The 24,237-nt window shown below is 41.5% G+C and overlaps 1 protein-coding gene and 1 long non-coding RNA gene across 6 annotated transcripts in view; one reads left to right on the forward strand and one right to left on the reverse strand.

Moving 5' to 3' along the window:
* Window positions 1–1,283: 1,283 nt before the first annotated feature.
* The window catches only part of LOC105471341 (bisphosphoglycerate mutase), a 50,508-nt gene continuing 27,554 nt past the window's right edge, over window positions 1,284–24,237 (reverse strand). For 2 of the 5 annotated variants that reach the window (XM_011723790.2, XM_011723791.3), the window contains one exon: window positions 19,441–20,403. In XM_011723790.2, the coding sequence (XP_011722092.1) occupies window positions 20,225–20,403 (179 nt within the window). In that variant the 3' untranslated portion in view covers window positions 19,441–20,224. Of the gene's footprint in view, window positions 1,575–5,774; window positions 5,942–13,219; window positions 13,337–13,763; window positions 13,972–18,298; window positions 18,594–19,440; window positions 20,404–24,237 lie in introns of those variants that run through there. The other 3 variants (XR_011621956.1, XR_011621955.1, XR_011621957.1) reach the window with 3 other exon arrangements.
* Window positions 23,078–24,237, forward strand: part of LOC139362729 (uncharacterized) — a 54,019-nt gene continuing 52,859 nt past the window's right edge. Inside the window, exon 1 of the long non-coding RNA XR_011621959.1 lies at window positions 23,078–23,159. This is a non-coding gene — a long non-coding RNA (uncharacterized lncRNA). The remainder of the gene's footprint in view (window positions 23,160–24,237) is intronic.

Raw genomic sequence — 24,237 nt, forward strand, 5'->3', positions numbered from 1 at the left:
TTGGCAATTTTCCTTGTATTGGGCACATACATGGTGCTCAATCAATGCTTCTTGATGTGATTTGTTTGATTTCTAGACACTAGAATGTGACCAGTACTGACCATATTGCTTTGTGTGACATGAAAAAACAGGTCACTACAAAGTCTCTCGATTTAAGTAGCAAAAACAAAGAATCTGAGTTGATGGAAGCATTTTATTCTTTAAAATAGTATCTCTCGGCTGGGTGCGGTGGCTCAGGCCTGTAATCCCAGCACTTTGGGAGGCTGAGGCGGGCAGATCTCGAGGTCAGGAGATTGAGACCATCCTGGCTAACACGGTGAAACTCTGTCTCTACTAAAAATACAAAAAAAAATTTAGCTGGGCGCGGTGGCGGGTGCCTGTAGTCCCAGCTACTTGGGAGGCTGAGGCAGGAGAATGGTGCGAACCTGGGAGGTGGAGCTTGCAGTGAGCCAAGATAGTGCCACTGCACTCCAGCCTGGGCGACACAGTGAGACTCCGTCTCAAAAAAACAAACAAACAAACAAACAAACAAAAAACCAAAAAGAATAGTATGTCTCATGGTATTAAAAATTTATGTATTTAAAATAAAAAAAAATAATAATACAAATAAACTAGGAGGTTGGAGGCAGAGATCTCTAAGGCCCCTTCCTGGGGTAAAATGCTTGTTCAGGATAGAACAAGCCACTCCTTGCAGGTCCCCTCCCCCAGCCCCCTTGAGCAGAGGCAGGATTTTGTGTACGTCTTGCCCAGTGCCTGAGGCTGTCAGTCACACCTCCCTGTCTCCTTTCAGTTTAGACACTGACCTCCCTGGTAAACACGAGTGTGTCCAACTTCTACCCTTGAAATTACTATAGCTGCCTTCGGGAGCAGCTGGAAATCCTTTCTGCCAGGCATGTTTTGTCTGATCACATCTGGCCAAAGTGGAGGTAAATACAGAACTAAACAGCTCTCTTTCTGTGTCTTGGGGAGCAGTGAAAACCTGGGATCAGGCAGGTGGGCTCCAATCACTTTTCCCAAAAACAGCCACAAAGGGGTTCTTAAGAAATAAGTAAATAAAAATAAAAGCCCAGTGTTCTCTTTTTGATTGAACACCCCGTTAACTACCTGGGGTTTTGTTCTGGACAGAGAGCTCTGTGTCTCTTAATTTGTTACACAAAAATTAAGCAGAACTGGACACATGAGTCAAATCTCTGTGTGCCTCAGTTTCCCCATCTGTTGTCAGTAAGCTTCTGTTCTGTGAGAAGCACTTTATTTATATGCTGGAAAGGGAGGGGGTGGGAGGGAAATAGAATAGAAATGTAGGGCTTCTTTTTTCTTATTTTAATCCATGGCCACACTGTAAAGCAGCCCATTTTAAAAACTCAGCTGTCAGAAGAAAGTCAGTAAGACCATACCAGTGGGGCTAGGACCAGGCTGAACAGAAACAATTGACGTGGTTCTAGCTTGGTTCCTTCACAAATAGCTCTCACTGGGAGCTGCTCCTCAAGGCCAGGCCTTCTGGGTCGTCCTGGGCGTCAGATGGAAATGATTTGGGCACATCCGGTATGGCTTGAATTTGATCCTTAGGGTAAGATCTGAGAAAGAAAAGAAAGGCAAACTGATTCCCCTAAAAACTATGCATTCTGAAAACCTGATATTTAATGCTCACCCCTTAGAGCTGTATACCTAATTATTGGTTTGTAAGACACAACATGATTTTCCCCCTAATTCTTTCCAAAAATGCATTCCACAAATTGTTAGCATCCCTGCCAATAGCCTCAGTCAACTCACATACCAGCTTTAAAGTCAACCCCTTTTAAACCAGTGCATCAGTCCCTTGAGTTTGGGGATTATTTCCAGATTCCTATAGCTGCTGGCCTTTTTTTTTTTTTTTTTTTTTAAGTTGAAAATGATCATGTGTCTTTGTAGCTGTTAATTTTTAGAGAGAAATAGACAGTGGCAGCAGTGCATGTACACAATAGCTGTGATATCCTCTAAGGCCCCTTAGCACAGTCTAAGACACTCCACCACCCACTTCCTTGTTGCATCAGCTCTTTCATAAGGGCTCAAAACTCTCCATGTTCAGAATGTCCAAGAAATTCCCATATATGTTATTGAGGCTTTGCCATTATGATTTGTCATATTACGGAGAGGTGGTGAAACATGATGGCTTAACACATGGCCTCCCGAACAAACTGCCCAGCTTTGAAGCCCAGCTATTTGCTACTTGTCCCTGTGTGACCTTGAGCAACTTATTTAACTGCAGGGTGCCTTAGTTTTCTCATCTGCAAAATGGGAATCATATTAGTACCTACTTTATACGCAAAAATGTATAAAGTTGTGTTCAAGCAGGGCTTGTACAGAATTAGTTCCACACAAATGCGAGTTACTATCACACAGTGTTTTTAGGTAGGGCTTTGCACCATCAGGGACTGCTCTGATGACTTTTAACTATCCACATGGAAGATGGCCAGAAGAATCTGGGGACAAATGAAAATGCATGCAGAGAATGAAGGGAAGGATGCCGAGTGGCTTTGTGACTCTTCTGAGGACATTTAATTTTCTTTAAAAAAGGCTGATGAAGGAGGGAGTTATAGACTGTAAGGACCAGGGAGTGCTCAAAGACCATGAGGCTCTCCTCCTCATTGCAGAGCCTGTTGTTAGGAAGTTGAGTGCAGAACTTGTGCCAGCCCCTGGGATCTCTCAGTCCCCAGCCCCTAGGCCCAGTTCTTCCCATTGCTCAGTGCTGCCTCTCTTGGGGGAGAGGCACTGGGTCCTCAGCTCTCCTAGTGTGGATTCTACAGCACTCAGGTGGTTGGCCTTGTTTTGAGTTTCGTCTTTTCTGATTCCCTGTATATCTTTTGGCAGGACCGTTTTGCTCAAATGCAATTTTCTCACCCGACTCCCACACTTACGAGTCTCTAGGGCTTCCCCCCCTGTGTGTGGTGTGGCTTTGGACCTGACTCTAATTTTTATGGAGGCTTAAAGAAGCAGTTTCATTACTTCTCATGTTTTATGTCACTTCTTATTCCATCTAGTGCTTAATAATTTGCTTTCCCAACGAGTAGGTGCTCAGTAAAGGCTTTTTGACAACAGAAGGGACATAGGGGTACTGAAAAGTTGCTCGACATAAGTATCTCCAAGGCTACTCAGCAATTTAATGGCAGGTATAGGAGAAGATCACAGTTTCCTCTTTGTTCTCTGTTGCATCTGATGGGAATAGGATGTGGAAGCGTGATAGCTCCACTTAGATAATACAGAAGACATGTTTATTCTGACCATTGAAGTCATCTGTGACACGGAGTGTCAAACAATATTTATTTTCAGGCTCCAATGGGATGGCAGAGATAGAAAAGAACAAGAGGCAGCCTAGGCTAGCAAGGAGGGCCTGGACTGGAAGTCAGGAAGTTATGTGATTGTTCGTAGAGGATGTAATGATTAGAAGCTATTCTTAATCAAATAATTCTTAATACAAATTCTTAGAACTTCCATGTCTTCAGCAGCTCATGCAGCTAAGAAAGAAATTATCCACGCCCTGGGGGACCCTAAAACCCACCAGCATCAGCTCCCTGGCTGCCACGCTCAACCCAAGAGCGGAATAAGTTTCATGGGACCTGTGCCACATACTGAAACAGGACTGCCAGCTTCCCAGAGTGGTCAGTGATGCTCCTCCAACTGCAGCTACTCTTTGACGACCTGGAGGGGTGTTTAGTCATCATCTGAGCCAGTGCAGTTCAGATCAGCCCAGGGTTCTGATGAGGCACCACACAGGCATGGGGAGGATGTGGGGAGCTGAATGGGCAGAGTCCTGGGGCCCCTCCTTCATTTCCACTGGGCAGCCCTGCTTTCAAAGAAAGTGTTGTGATTTAGAAAGAAGAAAACCTTGACTTAGAGCTACTGCTTTGGGGAATTAAGTCTCAGAGATGAAGTAATGGGCTGCGGGTCATTCAGTCAGTTGGTAGCAGAGCCTGGGGTGGAATCCAAACCTTGAGCGCCTTGTGCCCAGTCCCCTTCCACTTCATTCGCTCGTGCTGCCTAGTGTCTCATTATACATATACATCTCAAATAACGATGCTAGAGGATGCTCCAGTAACACTTTTTTTAAAAAGCATTACAAAAGAAAGCACCAAAATGTCCACGAAAGCATGTACAAGGTTATCGATCTCCAACAGCCCAACGCAACAAGATACTTTCACACCCAGCTTGCAGGTGGACTGTTCTCTCTCCTCCACCCCAGCTGAAGATAAACAACGCCAGCCCTTGGCATCATCAGCTAGTCAATAACTTAGTTTTCCAGGTCCTTCTTAAAAAAGACAGTCCCTCCTCCTCTTTAGCCCTTTTTTCACTGTCAAATCAAGAAGGAATCTGCCACCAATAATTCTACCGGAACCTCCATTGACTGACTACATTTCCGCTGTGAATAAATGTCTTCAGAATTCTCTGTTCCTTTGTGGTATGTGCTGTTAACATTTTATCTCTAATGATTTCAGTAAAGACTTTTTATGAAAGGCATTTCGAATGTCCGTGACAGAAACAAGGGTTCTGTTTTCTCGGTGGCTGGGGAAGACCTGGTGATCATATCAGGTGTTAATTCAAGCTACCCTCAGGTGGCTTAAGAGCAAGTCCTGTTTTGATCTTTTAAAGGCAGAAATCCCTCCCTAGTCATCAGGACCTATGAGTAGAACTTGAAGCATCCTTTGTTGGTTTTTCAACCACAGGCTGCCTGAAAAGCCCCTCCACGCCTCTTGCCAGGACTCTGCCTGGTAGGGAAAGACACAAGGGCCGTGGTGGCACCCTCTTCCCTGGCCCCTTTCCTATTCTACCAAAAATCTTAACTTTCCCCTGCCTCTGCCAACTCCCCTGTGGTCTCAAGTGTTCCAGGAAATGAGGAGTAATTCTTTAAATCTTGCTTTAAAAGGGGAACACCATGTGACTCCTCCCTGTGGTGGGTGAGGGGTGGGGTGGGGAGGCTGAGGGGGCTCAGTGGTGCCTGGAGAAGTCCAGGTTCGGGTCTCCTGGGGGAGGAGCCAGCTCTGTCCCTTCCACTCAGCATCAGCCAGCCTGGAGACCACATCAGATTGGCATAGCTCCCTGGAACAGTCTCCCATTCCCTTCATCCTCCACCACCGCCCCACCACCCCGCCCCCGCCTTCACTTAGCTCTTCCCTCCCTCTGCCCCCAGGCTCCTACTTGCATTCTTTATATCTTCTGGCATTTTTCATGTTGTTTTACTTTGTATTTAATAATAGCTCCACATTCTCTTCTTTATCTGAAATCAAGGCTCATACCTGCATCATGCATTCACTTTGGGAGTAAAATTTATGGCCGAGCTTGCCATGGGGTTAATTGCTTTTCATTAACTTCATACTTCTTAATTATTACAAATTATTTGCCTGTACTAGAAACAGTTCCATCCTGTGCTCCAAATTTACTGGCCTTCAATTGCAACCAGAAACGGGAAGTCTTGGATTGCCCGTGCTTGGGGAGTGAGGTTCCTGGCTTTGCGCATCAGAGTCTGACCAGACTGAGGGTAGGAAGAGGGTGGTAATTCTAGATCTTTAGACTTCAAAGCCCAGATTAGGGCCCGTAGGCCAAATAAAAATTGAATTTAGCTTTTCTGAGCCATAGACTGTTCTGTGTCTCAATTCTCAAATCTATAAAGTGGAGTTAGAAAGACAGAAAGGCACGATGTGTATATTTAATAACAAGTTTACTTTAAAATCAGTTTGAAAAACCTATACTTCATATAATGAGTGGGGTTTCAAAAGCAAGAAAGAGAGAAAAAGTATACCTACCAAAGGGGAGGGGAGAATAAATCCCAGTGGAAAATTCGTGCCTTTCTGCGGTTGGAGTCATTTGGTCAAGAAATGATGAAATTACAAATTTCTGAAAAGGGCGTGTGTGTTGGAGTTCCTGAGGTCCAGGTCTCAGCATGGTACTTGGGCAAGGCCAGTGTTGAACTCTAAGGAAGAATAAAGACAAGGAAGTGATCACGACCAGCATTCTTTGCCAAAACAGCAGTGCCTCCATGGCCTCTTATTGCCCATGAGTCTCTTCATCTCATGGATTTGGAAGCAAGCTCTCTCAGCAAGCCTGTACACCCATTGTCCCTTGCAATGTGATTCGTCCTTTAATTCTTTAGATAGGAATGGTTGGTAAAAAGGGAATCGCAGCTGGAGGTTTGTGGGAACTGGCATATTCAGACTACACAAAGGCCCTGTGTGTGCAGCCGCAGCCGCAGCTGTGGGAGCCAAGGGCCTGGCACTGGGGAGCAGTAGGTATTTCTCAGTGCAGGAAAGCATTCCTGTCCGTGCTCACAATCCATCTGGGATTGACTTTGAACTCACATGCAGAAAAAAAGAAAGAAGTCGGCCCAGCAGCTGAGCCCAGAATCAGCTGGGAGGACATTCAAAGTTCTCTGTAAGGGAGCGTGGATGGACAGAGGAGGACAAGGATGTGTAGCCACTTCTGCAATCTCTCAGACCATTGCCAAGTGGGCTAGCAGCAGCAGATGTTCCAGCAGGAGGGCAGCGTCTGTGCCCAGCGGCAGGGCCATTGAGTCCTTGCTGGAACCATCCCACGATGTGGGCTGAGTCTTGTTCTCAGCTGACTGGCTTTCCAAGCTTAACAATCTGGCTTTACCAAAGAGTCTGTGAGCCACCCAATATCCTTTAACAAATTCCTTTTCTGTTTAAACTAGCTAGATTGGTCTTTACAGCTTCTAATGGAAGGCCCTGGCTCTGATAGCTTTCAAAGGCTGGAGCTCTGTGGCTTTTAATACTCCATGCTAAAGAAAGCACAACGTTTTGCTTTATTTTCTGCAAATAAAATGTTTTGTTCTCCTCTTCCTATGTGTGTATTTATATAATTCAGTTAGGCTTTAATATACAAGCTCTGAACTCTCCAAATATCAAAGCAGACGGTTTAAGAAAAGAAGGAAAGCAAACGCCTCTTTCTCCCACTTTCAAAAGCACACACTTAAATTTTGTCTGGAAAAAAAAAATCTAAGCTCTCTAGCTCCACTCGGTGTCCTGTTGAACTGGTGTGGGACCATGTTACTTTTTAAGAGAATGAAAATGGAACTTGCTCACTGCAGCTTCGTTGAACCACTTTATTCTTTGACCAATTTTGGATGGGTATTTTAATTAAAATGTTTTTTTCGGCCAGGCACATGGTGGGCTCACGCCTGTAATCCCAGCACTTTGGGAGGCTGAGGTGGATGGATCACGAGGTCAGGAGATCGAGACCATCCTGGCTAACACGGTGAAACCCCATCTCTACTAAAATTAAAAAAAAATTAGCGCATGCCTATAATCCTAGCTACTTGGGAGGCTGAGGCAGGAGAATAGCTTGAACCCAGAAGGCGAAGGTTGCAGTGAGTTGAGATCAAGCCACTGCACTCCAGCCTGGGTAACGGAGCGAGACTCCATCTCAAAAAAAAAAACAAAAAAAGTTTTTTTTTTTAAACTAAAAACAGTATGGGATAGTGGCCAAGAGCATGGGCTTTGGAGTTAGGTCAACTTGGATTTGAATCTTGCTGCAGCTATATACTAGCTTTGCGACTGTGTCTTGCTACTCAGGTTTTGTGAGGATCCTCTGTAAGATGAATATAATAAAAATGTTCACCTCACAATATTATTGTGAGGATTAAACAAGATCCAAGCTCTGGCTTAATTTGCCGTTAGAGAATGACCCAGGGGAGTTAATTCATTGTAGCTAAATGATACAATTTAAAATCAAGATTTAAGTGCTTTCAGAAGTGGTGCATTTAGAAACATTGAGGTCTCCTTGTTACTCTCTTTTTAAATATGATAGGAATTACAGTTCTTATAGAGATTATGTTACACAGTAATCTATTTTTACACAAGAGTGTAAATGTTGTCTTGGAGAAATTACATGCTCAGATGGCAGAAGCTCTTCAGTGGCAATGAGGGCTTGGACTACTGGGCTACTCTTCTGCTTGGAAGACCTTTCCCATCTTCTGTTCACCCCACCATGGCTCAATTTGGTTTCTGCCTACCTCCCTAATCCTACACCACTTCAGCCTTCATTACTGACCTTAGCTGTTATCTGTTGCCTAAACACCTTCTTCAAGTTCTTTGAGTTACACTGAGCTCACCTGTTATCTGTTGCCTAAACCCTCTCTTCTTTCTCAGGACTATTGCATTTGTTATTTCTTCAGCCTGGAGCACACGCACAGGTACACACACACACTTACGCAAATACACACAAAATCATTCAAAGTTCGATATATATGAAACCTTTTCCGAGAGAACTGTCTTTGATAATGTGTGGTGGCGTTTAGTCATATAAAATGGCTTTATATATTTTAAAATACTTTTGGTTATGAAAGTATATTTCTCAAGGCATAAAAATATACAAAACATATTTAATATAGCAGTTTATTAGCTTGGTTGAGTTTTTAAATATTTAGACATTACTTACAGCAAAATGTTGAAAACACCTAATTTTTTTTTCCTGTGGGACATTTAAGTTCTATCCAAATGATGCAACAGTGTCCAGCCATAGAATAAAATTGTTTGAAGTCTATACAACATGGAGAAATCCTTATGATAAAGATAAGAATAAAATATGAATATAAATCAAGAATATGTGTGAGTGAAACATGCATATGGAAAGAAAGAAAGAAAATAGTTCTTAGGATAGGAACATTAGGGAATCTTTTCCACTTATTTTCAAGATATTTATATGATTATATTTAACTCTATAATTACAGGTTAAAAACAGGTTGCAACTCCATAAGTAACCTGTTTCCATACGATTACAGCAGCTGCCTGTGGAGAAGGGCTCGGAGCTGACAGGCTACTCGGCCTCATCTGCCTTCCTGTCCAGCAGTGGCAGGATTTCCACACCTGCTTCCATGCATTGGCATGGTGGGAAGATGGCCGCAGAGAATAGACAGGTCAGATCAAATGCCAGCAAGAGAAATATTTTAGGCCGGGCACAGTGGTTTATGCCTGTAATCCCAGCACTTTGGGAGGCCTAGGCAGGCGGATCACCTGAGGTCAGGAGTTTGAGATCAGCCTGGCCAACATGGTGAAACTCCGTCTCTACTAAAAACACAAAAAATTAGCCGGGCGTGATGGTGCGTGCCTGTAACACTAGTTACTTGGGAGCCTGAGGCAGGAGAATCGCTTGAACCCGAGAGGTGGAGGTTGTCGTTACCCGAGATTGTGCCATCGTACAATTGCACGCCAGTCTGGGCAACAAGTGTGAGACTCTGTCTCCAAAGGAAAAAAAAAAAAAAAAAAGGGAAGAAAAAAAGAAAAAAAAATGCCAGTTGTGAGAAATATTTTAAAGAACAAATCTAAAAAAGTGGGCAATTTAGCCCTCCAGGTGGATAATTCTAGGGAATTCTGGAGTTTAAGTCTGCATGCCTTTGGCTGGCACCCAGACTTAAATCCATTCAGTTATCCTGCCAGTGAAGCAAACAGACAAGTGAACAAGCCAGATCCAGCAAGAGTCAGTCACAGGGCTCCACAGGAGACCGTTAAGAGCCCTGAAAGATGAGCAGATATTAGGCAGGCAATGAAAAGAGGGCAAGGCGGGGTGGGTGATGGAGGGTAGTTCAAAGGCAAGGGGACAGCGGGTGCAAAGGCAGAGCCTAGGAGGGGTGCTGGACCTCTGAAGGTCTGCACGAGGCTCTGTGGGGCACAGCCTCGGAGAATTACCCTGATGACTGTCTGGACGGGACTGGAGGAGAGTAAAAGCGGAGGCAAGGGGAGCAGCTAGAAGGCTGCTGAGATGTTGAAAGAGAGAAAAGATGAGGGCTTGACTCAAGGCAGAACAGTGGGGATGGAGAGGCAATGAATTTGCAAGGTAAGAGGTGACGGAATCAGCAGGACTTCGTAACCATCAGAAAAAGGAAAGTCAAGGGTGATCATCAAGATGCTGGCTAGACATCTGGGTGCACTGGTGGGGCCAACATTGCCAAACAAGTGTCTAGAGACAAACGAGTACTTGGTATTCATTCGTATTTTAGATAGAAAACTGCCTGCCCCTTTCCCATATTCTAATCCACGGACATCGATTGTGTTTTTATTTACATTTTATGGTTACATAGGGTAAGCTCTATAGTTAATAATCAGAGAAAGAAGTCACACCAGGGAAGGAATTCCAAGCCTCTTTAGAAACAATCTTTTGTCATAAATATCCAGAGGCATTTATGAATAAATACTGACCCCCAGTGTCTATGTACAGAAACAAAAATTTAAAAAACTATGTAAAATACCAAGACTCCTGGGAGAGTACCTGAAATTCCAGCTGCAAGTAACATTCCCTGCAATCCAATCCCAGGATCCTAGCGGGCATCCTCAGAGATAAAAATACTGACTGGCTAACCCATGACCAGCAGCTGTCTGGAGAACTCTAACGAGTATTCTACAGAATGAGTGTCGGGATGGATTACATGGCCTCAATCGTGGTGCAGAGCTATGTGTTGGCCTTTGCCCCCTCTGCTTCAGAGGTTACATATGTAAAAGTCTAGGTTCAATTACTCCAAAGAGTCTTCCCACTAGGGGTAGATTTTATGCAATTAATCTGACTAATACAAATTCCAGCTCTGTCTGATTCCCCAACCAGTTCAACACGACATCCAGATAATTTTCCTCTAAGGCAGATAAAAGGCAGTGTGGTTGGGCAGACTTTCCCTTTTCAATACTGTGTGGTTAGGGTTAAGTTCACAAGATTTTAAATTTTTTTTTATTTTTTGAATTGGAGTTTTCCCCTGTCGCCCAGGCTAGAGTGCAGTGGCGCGATCTCAGCTCACTGCAACGTCCGTCTCCTGGGTTTAAGCGATTCTCCTGCCTCAGCCTCCTGAGTAGCTGGGATTACAGGCACGTGCCACCATATCTGGCTAATTTTTGTATTTTTAGTAGAGACAGGGTTTCACCATGTTGGTCAGGCTGGTCTTGAACTCCTGACCTCATGATCTGCCCGCCTCAGCCTCCCAAAGTGCTGGGATTGCAGGTGTGAGCCACCGCACCCAGCCAAGTTCACAAGAAATTTTTGAGTAAATGCTCTGCAGCAAAATAACTCCTTCAGCCGGAGTGGCTGCATCCTGAGAGAGAAAGTGGCCCTCTAGCATCTTGGCCAAGAGTTGCTATAGTTTGCTATCAGATGGCATCTATTTTTTGTAAACTAGAAAATAGGCATAGACTCTTTGAAAATATGCTTATGTCACTGTCCCATTCTGGACTACATGGAGGTTTTTTAAAACTTGGCTTTATAAAGAATTAAATTTATAGGTCAGGTAATGAGGCTGTCTTGATAAGGTAGAGCCTCCTTCATGAAAATAAGACATTTTTCCTGAATCTTGTTTTTTAAAAAACCAAATAGACTTCAGTTTAAATAGCCAACTATGATATGATCAAAGGCAAATTTTTAATGCCAACAGAATCCATTCGACTCTGTTGAGAGCAGCAAGAAGCATGCCTGACAGGCCATTGACCTTCAGCAGTCTTGATCCAAGGGTGTGTGGAAGAGTAGAAATGATAACTACTTTAGTGTCACATGGAATCAAGCTGAACCATGACAGCGAGCTAAGTGACACAAGGGACACTTGGGAGGTGGCTGCTATAAGGAGCTAAAATCCAAGGAAATGGAGGCCCAGAGATTAAGTTCAAGAGCCAAATGTTGGCACCAAGAAGGGATATCACCCAAAGGTACTAAGGAGAATAAATAGAAGGTTCTGCATCAAGAGAAAGTAATTCCATTACTATTTGTTAACTGCAAGGTGATGGCAATCATAGTCGCCTTTCAGATTTGTTGTTTCAGCACACAAGCTCATTGCTGGCCTGATGCAAGCTGTAGCCTCAAAGGTAATAGAAACAAAATAAGCATACAATTTGTTTCTTGACAAGATAATACAGACTTAAGAAGTCTTTCTCTTGGGCCAGGTGTGGTGGCTCACGCCTGTAATCCCAGCACTTTGGGAGGCCGAGGCGGGTGAATCACTTGAGGTCAGGAGTTTGAGACCAGCCTGGTCAACATGGTGAAACTCCATCTTTAATAAAAATACAAAAATTAGCCAAGCATGGTGGTGGGCACCTGTAATCCCAGCTACTCGGGAGGCTGAGGCACAAGAATCACTTGAACCTGGGGAAGCGAAGGTTGCAGTGAGCCAAGATCATGCCATTGCACTCCAACCTGGGTGACAGAGTGAGACCCCGTTTCAAAAGAAGAGGAAAAAAAAAAAAAGAAGAAGGCTTTCTCTTATCTTTCTCTTAACAAAGACTGAGGTTTCAAAAATAAAAAGTCAAAAACCAGGCACCTCACTCAGAATAACGAGACATATTTTAATGACTATACTGAACACAACATTGTTAAACTTATCAATTTTTTCTTGTCACTTTATTTTTTCTAGTTCTTTAAAAAAATTTCAAACCTACAGAAATGCTGAGATGATAGTAGAATGATACATTACAATTATTTCCTCAATTCACCAACTATGACATTTACTATACAGTAATGTGCCACGGTCATGTGCTGTTTCGGTCAACAGCGGACTGCATATAAGATATAAGATTATAAGGGGGCTGAAAAATTCCTGTTGTGCAGTGACTTATAGCTGTTCTAAGGTCATAGCATGAGTCATTACTCATGTGTTTGTAGTGATGTTGGTGTAAACAAACCTAGTGCACTGCCAGTCATACAAAAGCTTAGCACATACAATGATGTACAGTATGTAATACCTGAAAATGATAATAAATGGCTGATAGTGCTTTTTGTATTTACTATACTATACTTTTTCTTATCGTTTTAGAATATACTCCTTCTACTTATTAAAAAAATTCGTTAACTTTAAGACAGCTTCAGGCAAATCCTTCAGGTAATATTCCAGAAGAAGGCATTGTTAACATGGGAGATGACAGCTCCCTGCATGTTGGTGCCCCTGAAGATCCTCCAGTGGAATTAGATGTGGAGGTGGAAGACAGAGATACTGATGATCCTGACCCTGTCTAGGCCTGGGCTAATGTGGTATTTGTGTCTTAGCTTTTAACAAGGAAGTTTAAAAGGTAAAAAACTAAAAATAAAAAATTTAAAATGCAGAAAGAAGCTGATAGCCGGGCACAGTAGCTCACATCTGTAATCTCAACACTTTGGGAGGCCGAGGTGGGCGGGTCACTTGAGTCCATGAGTTTGAGACCAGCCTGGGCAACATGGTGAAACCCGTCTCTACTAAAAATACAAAATATTAGTCAGACATGGTGTGGCATACCTGTAATCCCAGTTACTCGGGAGCTAAGGCAGGAGGGTAACTTGAACCCAGGAAGCAGAGGCTGCAGTGAGCCAAGATCACACCACTGCACTCCAGCCTGGGAGAAAGAGCGAAACTCTATCTCAAAAAAAAAAAAAAAAAAAAAAAAAAAAAAAAAGCTTTTAATGATATAAAGAAAATATTTTCATGCAGTTCAATAAGGTTTCTGTTTTAATGTGTTATTACAAAAGTCAGAAGATCTTGAAATATTAAAAACTTTTTAAAAGTTACAGTAAGCTCAGGTTAATTTATTATTGAAGAAAGCCAATGTTTAAATAAATTTGGTGTAGACAAAGTGTATGGTGTTTATGAAGTCTACTGTAGTGTCCTAAGCCTTCATGTTCACTCACCACTCACTCACTGACTCACCCAGAGCAACTTCCATTCTCACAAGTTCTATTCATGGTAAGTGCTCTATGCAAATGTGCCACTTTTTAATCTTTTATAACGTATTTTCACTGTACCTTTTCTATGTTTAGATATGTTTGGACACACAAACACTTACCATTGTATTACAATTGCCTGCCGTGTTCAGTACAGTAACATGCTGCACAATCTTCAGTGTAGAAGCAATAGGCTAAACCGTATTTTTTTGTGTTTGTGTAGTATACTTCATGATGTTCACACGATGACAAAACCATCCAAGAATCCATTTCTCAGAACAAGTCCCGTTGCTAAGTGACCAATGACTGGTGTTTGCTTTCTGTCTCTCTCTAAAAATATAGAAACATTGTGTTGGCTGAGCCATTTACAAATGACTTACTGACATCAGGATGCCTTATCCTTAAATTTTTCAGCAGCTTCTCTTAAGAACAAGGCACCATACCATTGCTATACCCAATAAATGTAATATTTATTATCACCTAATACAGAGACAGATTTTTTTTTTTTTTTTTTTTTGTGGAGGAGTGATGGAGTCTCCCTCTATCACCCAGGCTGGAGTGCAGTGGCATGATCTCAGCTCACTGCAACGTCCACCTCCCGGGTTCAAGCGATTCTCCTGCCTCAGCCTCCCAAGTAGTTGGGATTACAGGCACCCGCCACCATGCCTCGTTAATTTTCATATATTTAGTAGAGACGGGGTTTCACCATGTTGACCATGCTGGTCTTGAACTTCTAACCTTAAGTGATCCGCCTGCCTTGGCCTCCCAAAGTGTTGGGATTACAGGCATGAGCCACTGCGTCCAGCCTACATAGACACGTATTTAAATTTTCCCAAGTGCCCCAGAATGTTCTTTGTAAGTGTTTACAAGCTAAAGACCCAATTAAAGTTCATGAATTACATTTCACTATTATGTCCCTATAGTGTCATTTAATCTGGAACTGTCCCTTCATATTTCTGTGTTTATTTCTTGGCCTTGATATTTTTTAAAAGTCCAAACCAGTTATCTTTTAGGGTATCCTGTATTTTGAATATGTCATATTGCTTTCTCATTATCAGATTTAAAGTTTTTGGGAAGACGACTAAGTGATCGGTACTTCCCACTGATTTATACAAGGACATGCATAAAAATCACGTGCAATCTATTTGACCCATCCACTGGAGATTTTAAGGTTAATCCCTTGGTTGCAGTAGTGTCTAAGGGATCTCTCTATTGTGAAGATACATTTTTTCTTTGTAATTAATACGTTTATTATGACTCGAGACTACGCAAATGTTCAGTTCTCTAAAAGCCCAGTGGTTTTAGCATCCAATAATAGTCCTTGCTTGGATCCGTTATTAACGGTGGAAGCTGGTAATCTTCTGTAAAAAACAGTATATATTTTTGTCTCTTTTTCTCTCCCCACCTTTAAAAAAATACCTTTATGGTCTTAGGCACTATTTTTTGAATTCAATGTTCTATAATTCATTACCATCATTCTTTTTCTAAGTTTAAATTGCCCTAGATTTGGTCCTTCAAGAAAATGTCTGTGTCCCATCAGTCTTGTAACATCTTGATGAGTCAGAAAAGACAAAAGTGCTCAAAGTTCACCTTATGCTTCATCTGCCTCAAACCTAGAAGCAGGCATTTCCCCAAACATCCCTGCTTCTGTGGAATAGTGTTTAGGAACCAAGACTGAAGGAATTCAGTGTGTTTGTTGTTTCTGGGTTATTCTTTCTAGGCCCTTTCAGAGGACAGAGCCAGAGTTAGTAGGGAGGGGCTTGGGGGAAAGAGAGTGGAAAATACACACACACACACACACACAGACACAAATACACTCTCTCTTACACAAACACCTCTCACCCAGGACCAGTATACCACACGGTCCTTCTTTACCTTCCTCCATTCTGTATTTTTCTTCTCCCATAGTGAGTAACCTCACTTACGATAACATCAATACATTTATACTCATTTTAATGCTACAGAATTATTTCAGAATTATGTAGTAAAAATAGTCTCAGCAACATTTTCATCTTTATGCACTTGAGTTTAACATCAGAGGTACCAAATTATCCCACGTCATCTTGCACAAGTCGCACATAGCAAGCTAACAGGCTTCTAAACAGTAACCAGAGATAATACAGATTATACACAAGTTGAAATTTGAATTGAACGGCTTTGCAATGGCTGCAAAGCTGTTTAGTTTCTCTAGAATCCCCAAAAAGTCCAAGTTCAGAACAGATTACTGATAACTTTCATTTTAATGAATCGGAGACTATTTATGCTGTTCTCCTTTTCAAAATCTATCCTGTTTGACATTTGTCATTGATTTCAAAATAATCCAGTGGGGTGGGTGTGGGGAGAAACTGAGAAGGTACCTAACGGTGGTCACAAGAATTTGGTAGTTGGGTGAGGGGCATAGGAGTGTTCTTTGTGCTATTTATACTCTCTACTTTTGTAAATGTTTACAATATTTACAGTATCTTAAAAATGTATCCGTGTCAAATCAGGGTAAGTGTAATAAGCTTAAATGACCAGCCTGGACTCAGACGTGGCTCTCTTATGTGTACCTAGGAGGTGGTGATGACACACTAGCCTACCTTTAAAAACTTGCCAAAGCAACTTACAATAAATCTGGGGGACAACTTCAGGTCCCAGGATCTTAAAGGCCAGACTATATAACTAGATTACCCTCCAGTAAGGAAAACATCAACAGCGGGGGGAAAAGAGTGATTTCAGTTCTGTCTTTAATTTTGCCAAATAATGTTGTCATTGGAGAGATATTGGATGGCTATTTTATGTTTTGGGTGTTCCCTATTCCCTTGGGATCAGCAGTTTAAATTCCCTTCATAGTCCAACATGAAACCCTTGGGTTCCAGCATAGCACAGCATCTGCCGCCGCCAGATCTGCTGTGAGGCGAGGCAGGATTTAACACAGTAAAGGGCGTCATGTAAGTGAGCCCCAAACTTGCAGATCCCAGTGATACAAAAGACAAAACCAGGAAACATGATCAGGATTTCCCAGGCTAAGGCAATCTGGGTGCCTTTCTGAGGGAATGAGAATGTGTGAAAAGCTTTCCAGGTGACAGGGAAGGTGAACTTTGAAGAGATTCCTACATGCTACTTGTGAAAGCATCAAAATAAATTTGAAATGACACTGGGGGCGTGATGAATCTTCTGGCTAGTAAAGCTGTTTCCCCCAACTCCATTTTGTCAAAAACAGTAAGGTGCTGGGAAAGTAACTCCGACTACACAGTAGAGAGCGGGGAAAGAGTACTTGACCTCTGACCTCTTTCTTTCCTGGGGGACTGGATGGGTGGTAACATGACCAGAGGGAGAATTTTTGCTTTCTGCCACCAAGGTGGCCAATTACAATCCAACAGAAATTGGCTCTACCAGACTCACACTCTCACCAAAAAGAAAAAAACAAGCATACTCCCCAAAGCTATAGGCCAAGGCGAGGCTTGTCCCAGGCCAGGAGACAAATAACCACTGTTACTAACGTGCACATTGGGAACCGCATTTTAATACAAGTGGTCACAACCTGGGATGAGAAATAACTTGCAAATGTTGAGCAGAAGAGTCTGGTTGAGCTTGGAAATAGATCGTCACATTCATCTTCCTTGCACACCTTACCAAGGAAAAATACATTAGACATAATGTATTCTAACCAAGGATATTTTGTTAATTTGGTGCCCATATTGGTACCAAACAATGCAAAATCCTCTCTTCTGAGTCAGAACTGCTCTTTCAGAAAAACCATCCTCGGTGTACTGGGATACGGTACTGGTCTGAGAGGCTTTTGAAAAGTTAAAACTCTGGGAGCAGCTGATGCCGCTGTTGCCTTTATCTTGCCACTCTGATACACGTGGGACAATCATCTCAGCCTGGGCAGAGCAGACATGCAGAGTTGGCTCCAGGGAAAGCCTAAACTGGAAGCAGGACAGGCTGCCCCTTCTAAGGACCTAATTCCTAGATAGGCTTTTTTTTTTTTTTTTTTTTTTTTAAGTAGACACAAGGTCTTGCTATGTTGCCTAGGCTGGTCTCGAATTTCTCAGCTCGAGCAATCCTACTGCCTCTGTCTCCCAAAGTGCTGGGATTACAGGCATGAACCACCACAGCTGGGCTGGTCATTGTCATCCCTCTTTTTTTTTTTAGGAGAAAATAAATCCCTAATTTCTGTCCCTGCCTCAGAACAGAAGGATGCCAAGATTAGGATAGAGAATAAGCAGCCTTCAAGATTCCTGCATCAGAAATTCTGGACACACTGTTAACAATGCAAAGGAAAGAGGTTCACTAGGCGATCCTAAGGCTGGAGTACTGGAGTTGTTAACTAATTTTAAGTGACATTTAAAAAAATGTCTTGGCCGGGCGCGGTGGCTCATGCCTGTAATCCCAGCCCTTTGAGAGGCCGAGGCAGGCGGATCACAAGGTCAGGAGATAGAGACCATCCTGGCTAACATGGTGAAACCCCGTCTCTACTAAAAATACAAAAAATGAGCCGCGTGTGGTGGTGGGCGCCTGTAAATACCAGCTACTCGGGAGGCTAAGGCAGGAGAATGGAGTAAACCTGGGAGGCGGAGCTTGCAGTGAGCCGAGATCGCGTCACTGCACTCCCGCCTGGGCAAAAGTGCGAGACTGTCTCAAAAGAAAACAAACAAACAAAAAACAAAAAAAAGTCTCCTCTATTCACATTTATTTTTTCAGCCAAGATCTCAAAAACAGTAAGACCAAGTTGTATCATAGAATATCAGCAAAAATCATCCTTTTCTTGAGAAGCCTGCGAGATTCCAAAGTGACTGGATATGAGAGTTGCTTTGTGTGCGGAAGCACATCATGCTGCCAGAAGGTTCCCTGGAAGAAGATACCTAGATGCAGGACAATGGGAGAATCCAACTCTAGGATCTTGAGGTACATTAAGACACGGTCACCACTTGGGCTGGAAAACTCAGAGGCCAGTTCCAGAGATGATGCTATTAAAAAATGGTATGAGTTGCAGCCTAGCCATAGGTTTGGAATTCTAGGAACATCTGGTAGTTGCATTCTTGACCCTGATATTTGAATTCTAGAGTATTACACCACTAAAATGAAGGGGCTACACTAGAGAAACCAATAGTAGGTAATAAATGTAAAGCATCCACATTCTGTGTCCTTATACATCACACATGTGGCCAGCTGTAGGCAAAGCAGGTTCATCTTTTCAGCCATCTTCTTTGGCTAATCTTTAAAAGTCTTGCATTAATAATCAAATGGAGACAAAGCAGTAGCAAAAATACTTTCAAGTTAGTATTCTTCAAATGCCAATTGTACTATAAAGTAGATACAAATAAACTAATCCACCAATGAAAAACCATGAAAAAAATGGTAAATATCTATAACAGGTATTATAGCTACAAATGTTTTACATGACTTTATCATTGAAATATATGTGACCTGCTTTGAAACAGAGTCAACGGCTTAAATAAATGATGACTTACATACCCACAGCATCTAAAAACATAGTGTGGAAGAGTATCATTATGACAGATAAGCAATCAATTGTGTCATGGCCTACCCTGACTGCTCTGCGCTACATACCATAATCTTTTGCCCTCAATGAACAACAAATTTATGTCACAAGCCCTAATATACCATTCCCTCTGCTCATGTGAATAAAGTTCCATGCACTGTGTTCTACCTTCCCTGCTTCATGCTTCAGCATATAGAAAATCGCGAGTGTCTGTTGTGTTGAAATAAGTGCAACTGTTACAGGAAGGCATGAGTCAGACCTGTTTAGAAGCCTACCTAAAATTCACCAAACACATGGAGACACTTTGGGGATGCCATTTTCAGTCACTTTATTGTCAGGAACTTTATTTTTAAACTAATTACAGGTACCCAAACATTGAAGTTCGAAAAATTAAAACAAACCAAAATGAGAACCTCAACAGCCATAGTTGTCTATCTGCTGCTTATTCTTGTGGCCAAAGAGGAATTCTACTAAATGTCAAATGAAGGATGTCGCTAAACTAGAAGACAAGTTAAAGGGCCTTGTTGTCATTTCTGTCATTGTGGTGGCGGTTGTTGGCTTTCTTGGAGAAATATATCTGTGACTTTCTCATTTAATGGGCCTCTGGCCTTAATTATCAAAGCATCCCTTTTCCTAGAGGAAAAGACTAGTAATAAATACATATGGTATATTATCTAATATCTCTTATTGTCACCCCAGAAAATCTTACTAAATATAAAAGTGAACTACTGATTAGAATAGTGCCTGTCAATGGTGACTCAGAAATGATTTCCTGGATGATAAATACCTTTAACTTCATCTCTACTTGTTGCTCTCCCATCTCAGAAACTGATGACCTTCATTAAACCCCACTAGTTACTAGTTTAGTGACTGACTAGGGGGCTAGCAGGAAAGCTAACTCATAAGGCTGTGACATAAGCACTGAGGCATCCTAAAGCCTTATCTGGGTCACAATAAGTTACCTAGTTACCTATACAAACTCTACTCCACAGCCTAGCTCTGGAAAATCGGGGAAAAAGAGAGAGAGTTCAGCACCCATAACACACTCCTATGCCACTTCTTTTGCATTTCTTCTTAGCCAACAGTTGGGAGAGACTATTTTTTAGCTTGTTTCACTTTTCCTTGATCTTCTACTTTCTTAATGGCTGCTTGGATCGCCTCTTGGTCACCCAGGAACTGATGAGGCCCAACAGCACGCAGGTTTTCATCCAGTTCCAGAAGAATGGGGACTCCAGTAGGAAGAGTAATGTTGATGATGTCTTCATCTGAGATACCTGTTGATCAGGACAGGAAGAGACTAGGTGTTAAAAGACAACTCAGGAGGAAGTTCTGTTTAATTACATAACTGCACTTTAATCCCATTTAACTGTGTGCCTGAAATATGCAGATACTGAGGGATTCCAGCTATAATTCCTGGAAGCCAGGAACTTTCCAGAAATTACAAGAAAAAAAGGCTTAGAGATTCAGAGCAAGTGCTGCTACATCAGGACAGTAGATACCTTTTGGGACAATCTGTTCCTGTTTCCTACCTAAATCTGAAAGGAAGGAAAATTATTTTCTCTATGCCCACATTTGTGTTACTAGTTTTCCAAAGAATCAGGTAATCTCAAAAAATCAGAAAGTGAACCAGGAGCATTTTCTGTGTTTCTCCTTTTATGTGTTGTACCCAGGCTGGTACTAAAATTAGGATTTTTCGCTAATCTCTAAATCTAGTTCATTTGATTAGAATGTGTTTGGTTTTCCCACACTAAGTGAGCTTGCAATACCCAGAGCTAGATCCAGTCCAGCAGGAATGCTTTCCTAGGTGCTTAGAAAGCACAGTCAAGGGGAATCAGGAAGGGATTTTACAGCATGCCTGTGAACACGGTTCGCTCTCCTGTGGTCTCTAAACATTCCAGCTGCTAAAAAAGGAAGGTATATATAATACACAAGCCACCTTTAGTCCTTTTTAAAGTACAACCGAATTACAGATAATTCAACTTGGACCAGAAGAGCGGTAGTTGTAGTAGAAGTGGTAGTAATAATATTTTTTATTATTACAAGCACTTTTAACAAGAAACAGCAAACATATCCTGAGTACATATTTCATGCCAGGTACTCTTTTAAGCATTTTGTATGTATTAACTCATTTAATCATCATTGCAATCCTATGACGATATATTATTTCTCCATGTAACAAGTTCTGGCACAGAGAGGTTAAGTAAACAATGATCACACAGATAGTAAATGGCACAGCCTGGATTCAAACCTAGGGGTCTGTACCTACTGTGTAATGTAACTCCTCTCAAGTTTCTCTGATTTCAAAGTGAGCAAAGGGAAGGCCTGACAAAGAGATGAAGTTCAACAAACTAAAAGACAACTGAAAGTATTCAAATTATCTACTTTAAAAATACTCCTTTATTAATTACATAGACTTCTAAATGCTAACCATATGCATCCTGTTCTATCTTAACAGAAAGGACCTAGCTGGAACAAGTTCAGGGGAGTCCAAGGGTTTGTCTTTACTTGAGGGTGGCAGAATAAGTTGTTATCAGTTAGCAATCAATGCACCTTTTCATTTTAATTAGCCATTGGTCCTAACTGTGAGCACCAGCCAAGGAGTCACAGAATCGTAGCACTGGATCCTTACTGCTGGGCTGGCTCTTTATTAGAATTTCATGTCAAGGCCTAGAAGAGCTACCTAATAACTCGTATACACAAACTATCCACACTCAAACAACTACGAAAATGGAAAGGATCTGAACTTGGAAGACACAGTCTCTTCCAAGTAAGTGTACTGTCCCATCACCTCCCCCGCCAATCCCCCTGCAATGTCCTTTGCAATTTTAGGCAAGTAACTTCTCTGGACCTCCAATTCTCCTGTCAATTAAAAGAAAGAACAAACGAAAAACACACACTCTTCCTTTGCCAGCATTTTAAAGGGTTGTGGGATAAAAGGGGTGGCTTAAAAGAGAACATACATGAAAAAAAGGTAGCACAATAAGTCTCTCTTCTTTCTCTATTAGGAATTCCCTTCTAGGTAGAAGATTTATACTAAGATACTCCTTTGCCCTGCCAAGCCCCCACCCTCACACTGCAACCTTACAGAAGATTACCATCACAAACTACAGCTGCTGAGAACAAATCTATTCAGACCAGACCGCTAGCTGTTTAGCAGGGAGATGACTGCTCTAGATTCTTAGCACCTTCCGGCTCCATCAGGTCAGAAATGTCAGCTAGCTGCACGACAGCCACCACATACATCCCTCGGAAAGAGCAGGAGGGGAAGTCAACAACCTGTCGTTTGGAGTCAGGTGACCACTGAGCCTTTCAAATCCAACAGTACTCACTCCCAAATCCAGGGGAAGCTCTGGAGGTCTCCAAACCTAACTCATTCACTAACTAGTAACTGAGGGCTCTTTATGTTCCTAGTACTCTGTGGCAGAACATGTGCGAGTGACCTTGGCCAAGATTTTACCTCCAATGAACTATTTCTTCATTTATAAAATGAGAGAGGATAGTCTCTCTAGCACCAGCATTCCTTTATTTTATTCTTAATGGTTAAGAAAAGCAGAGGCACCTTAGAGACACAAGAGCATGAGGACACTGAGTACTGTTTATATTCATGTACTGTGCAAGGACCATGCTTTATCTGTTTCCAGAGTCTGTAAGCATATTGCTCACTAAATTGGAGAGAAAAATTGATTTTATAGATTTCTCCAAATAATCTAAATTCTAAAACTTAATTTGTTAAAAGATAACAAAAGTGACAAAAGTGACCATGTTTGACTAAAGTTTACCAGGAGAAGCAGAAACTATGGGTGTACATATCTATCAGCATCTCGGATTCACCACTCATAGATGTGTGCCTTTGCAGTGTCACCAACCATTAATCTTAAGCTCTTGAATCCAGGACTTTATTGTAGAATGACTGAACATTCTACTTCTATTCAACATTGTAAGATTCTAGCCAAGGCAACTAGGCAAGACAATGAAATTAAAGGCACCCAGATTGGAAAGGACAAAGTAAAACTATCTCTATTTGCCGAAGGTATGATCCCACCAATAACCTGTTAGAACTAATAAATTCAGCAAGGCTGCAGGATACAAGAACAATACAGAAAAGGAAATTGGGTTTTTAATACAGTAGCAATAAGCAACATGAAAGATTAAGTAAACAATTCTATTTATAATAACATCAAAAAGAATAAAATGCTAAAAATAAATTTAACCCAAAAAGTACAAAACTATACTCTGACTACTACAACACAGTGTTCAAATTAAAGAAAACCTAAATATGTATTTATGGATTAGAAGACGTAACACGTATCAAGAGGGCAACATTCCCTAAATTAACATACAGATTCAATACAATTCTATCAAGAATCTCAGTGGACTTTTTTGTATAAATTGACAAACTGATCTTAAAGTTCATATGGAAATCTAAGGTACTCAGAATAGCCAAAACAATATTGAAAAAGAAGAAAAAACCAAGGGACTCATAGTTCCTGATTTCAAAACTTACTACAAAGCTATAGCAATCAAGATAGACACAGATAAATGAAATAGAATTGGGAACCCAACATAAACCCTCATATTTTTTATCAATAGATTTCCAACAAGTGTGCCAAGGCGATGAAATGCATAAAGAATAATCTTTTCAACAAATAGTACTGGGATAACTGTATATCCACATGTAAAAGAATGAAGTTGGATCCCTAATTCACACTTTATAAAAAAATTAACTCAAAATGAATCAAAGACTTAGAGTCAAAAGCTAAAATTGTAAAAATTTTTTAGAAAAGAAGCCATAGGAGTAAAGTCTTCATGACCTTGAGTTAATTAATAGTTTCTTAGATATGACACCAAAAGCATACACAAGAAAAAAAAATAAACTGGCTACATAAAAATTTAAAAATGTTTGTGCTTCAAAGGACACTATTAAGAACATAAAAAGGCAACCCAGAGAATGGGAGAAAAATTTGCATAGCATATATATTCTAGATATATATGTTCTAGAATTATCAGATATAAGAACTGCCTCCAATAATAAAAAGACAAATGATCAAATTTTAAAATGGGCAAAAGGTTTGAACAACCATTTCTCCAAAGATATACAAATGGTCAAT

This window comes from Macaca nemestrina, chromosome 4 (genome assembly GCF_043159975.1).
Source record: "Macaca nemestrina isolate mMacNem1 chromosome 4, mMacNem.hap1, whole genome shotgun sequence".
NCBI classification, from domain to species: Eukaryota; Metazoa; Chordata; class Mammalia; order Primates; family Cercopithecidae; genus Macaca; species Macaca nemestrina.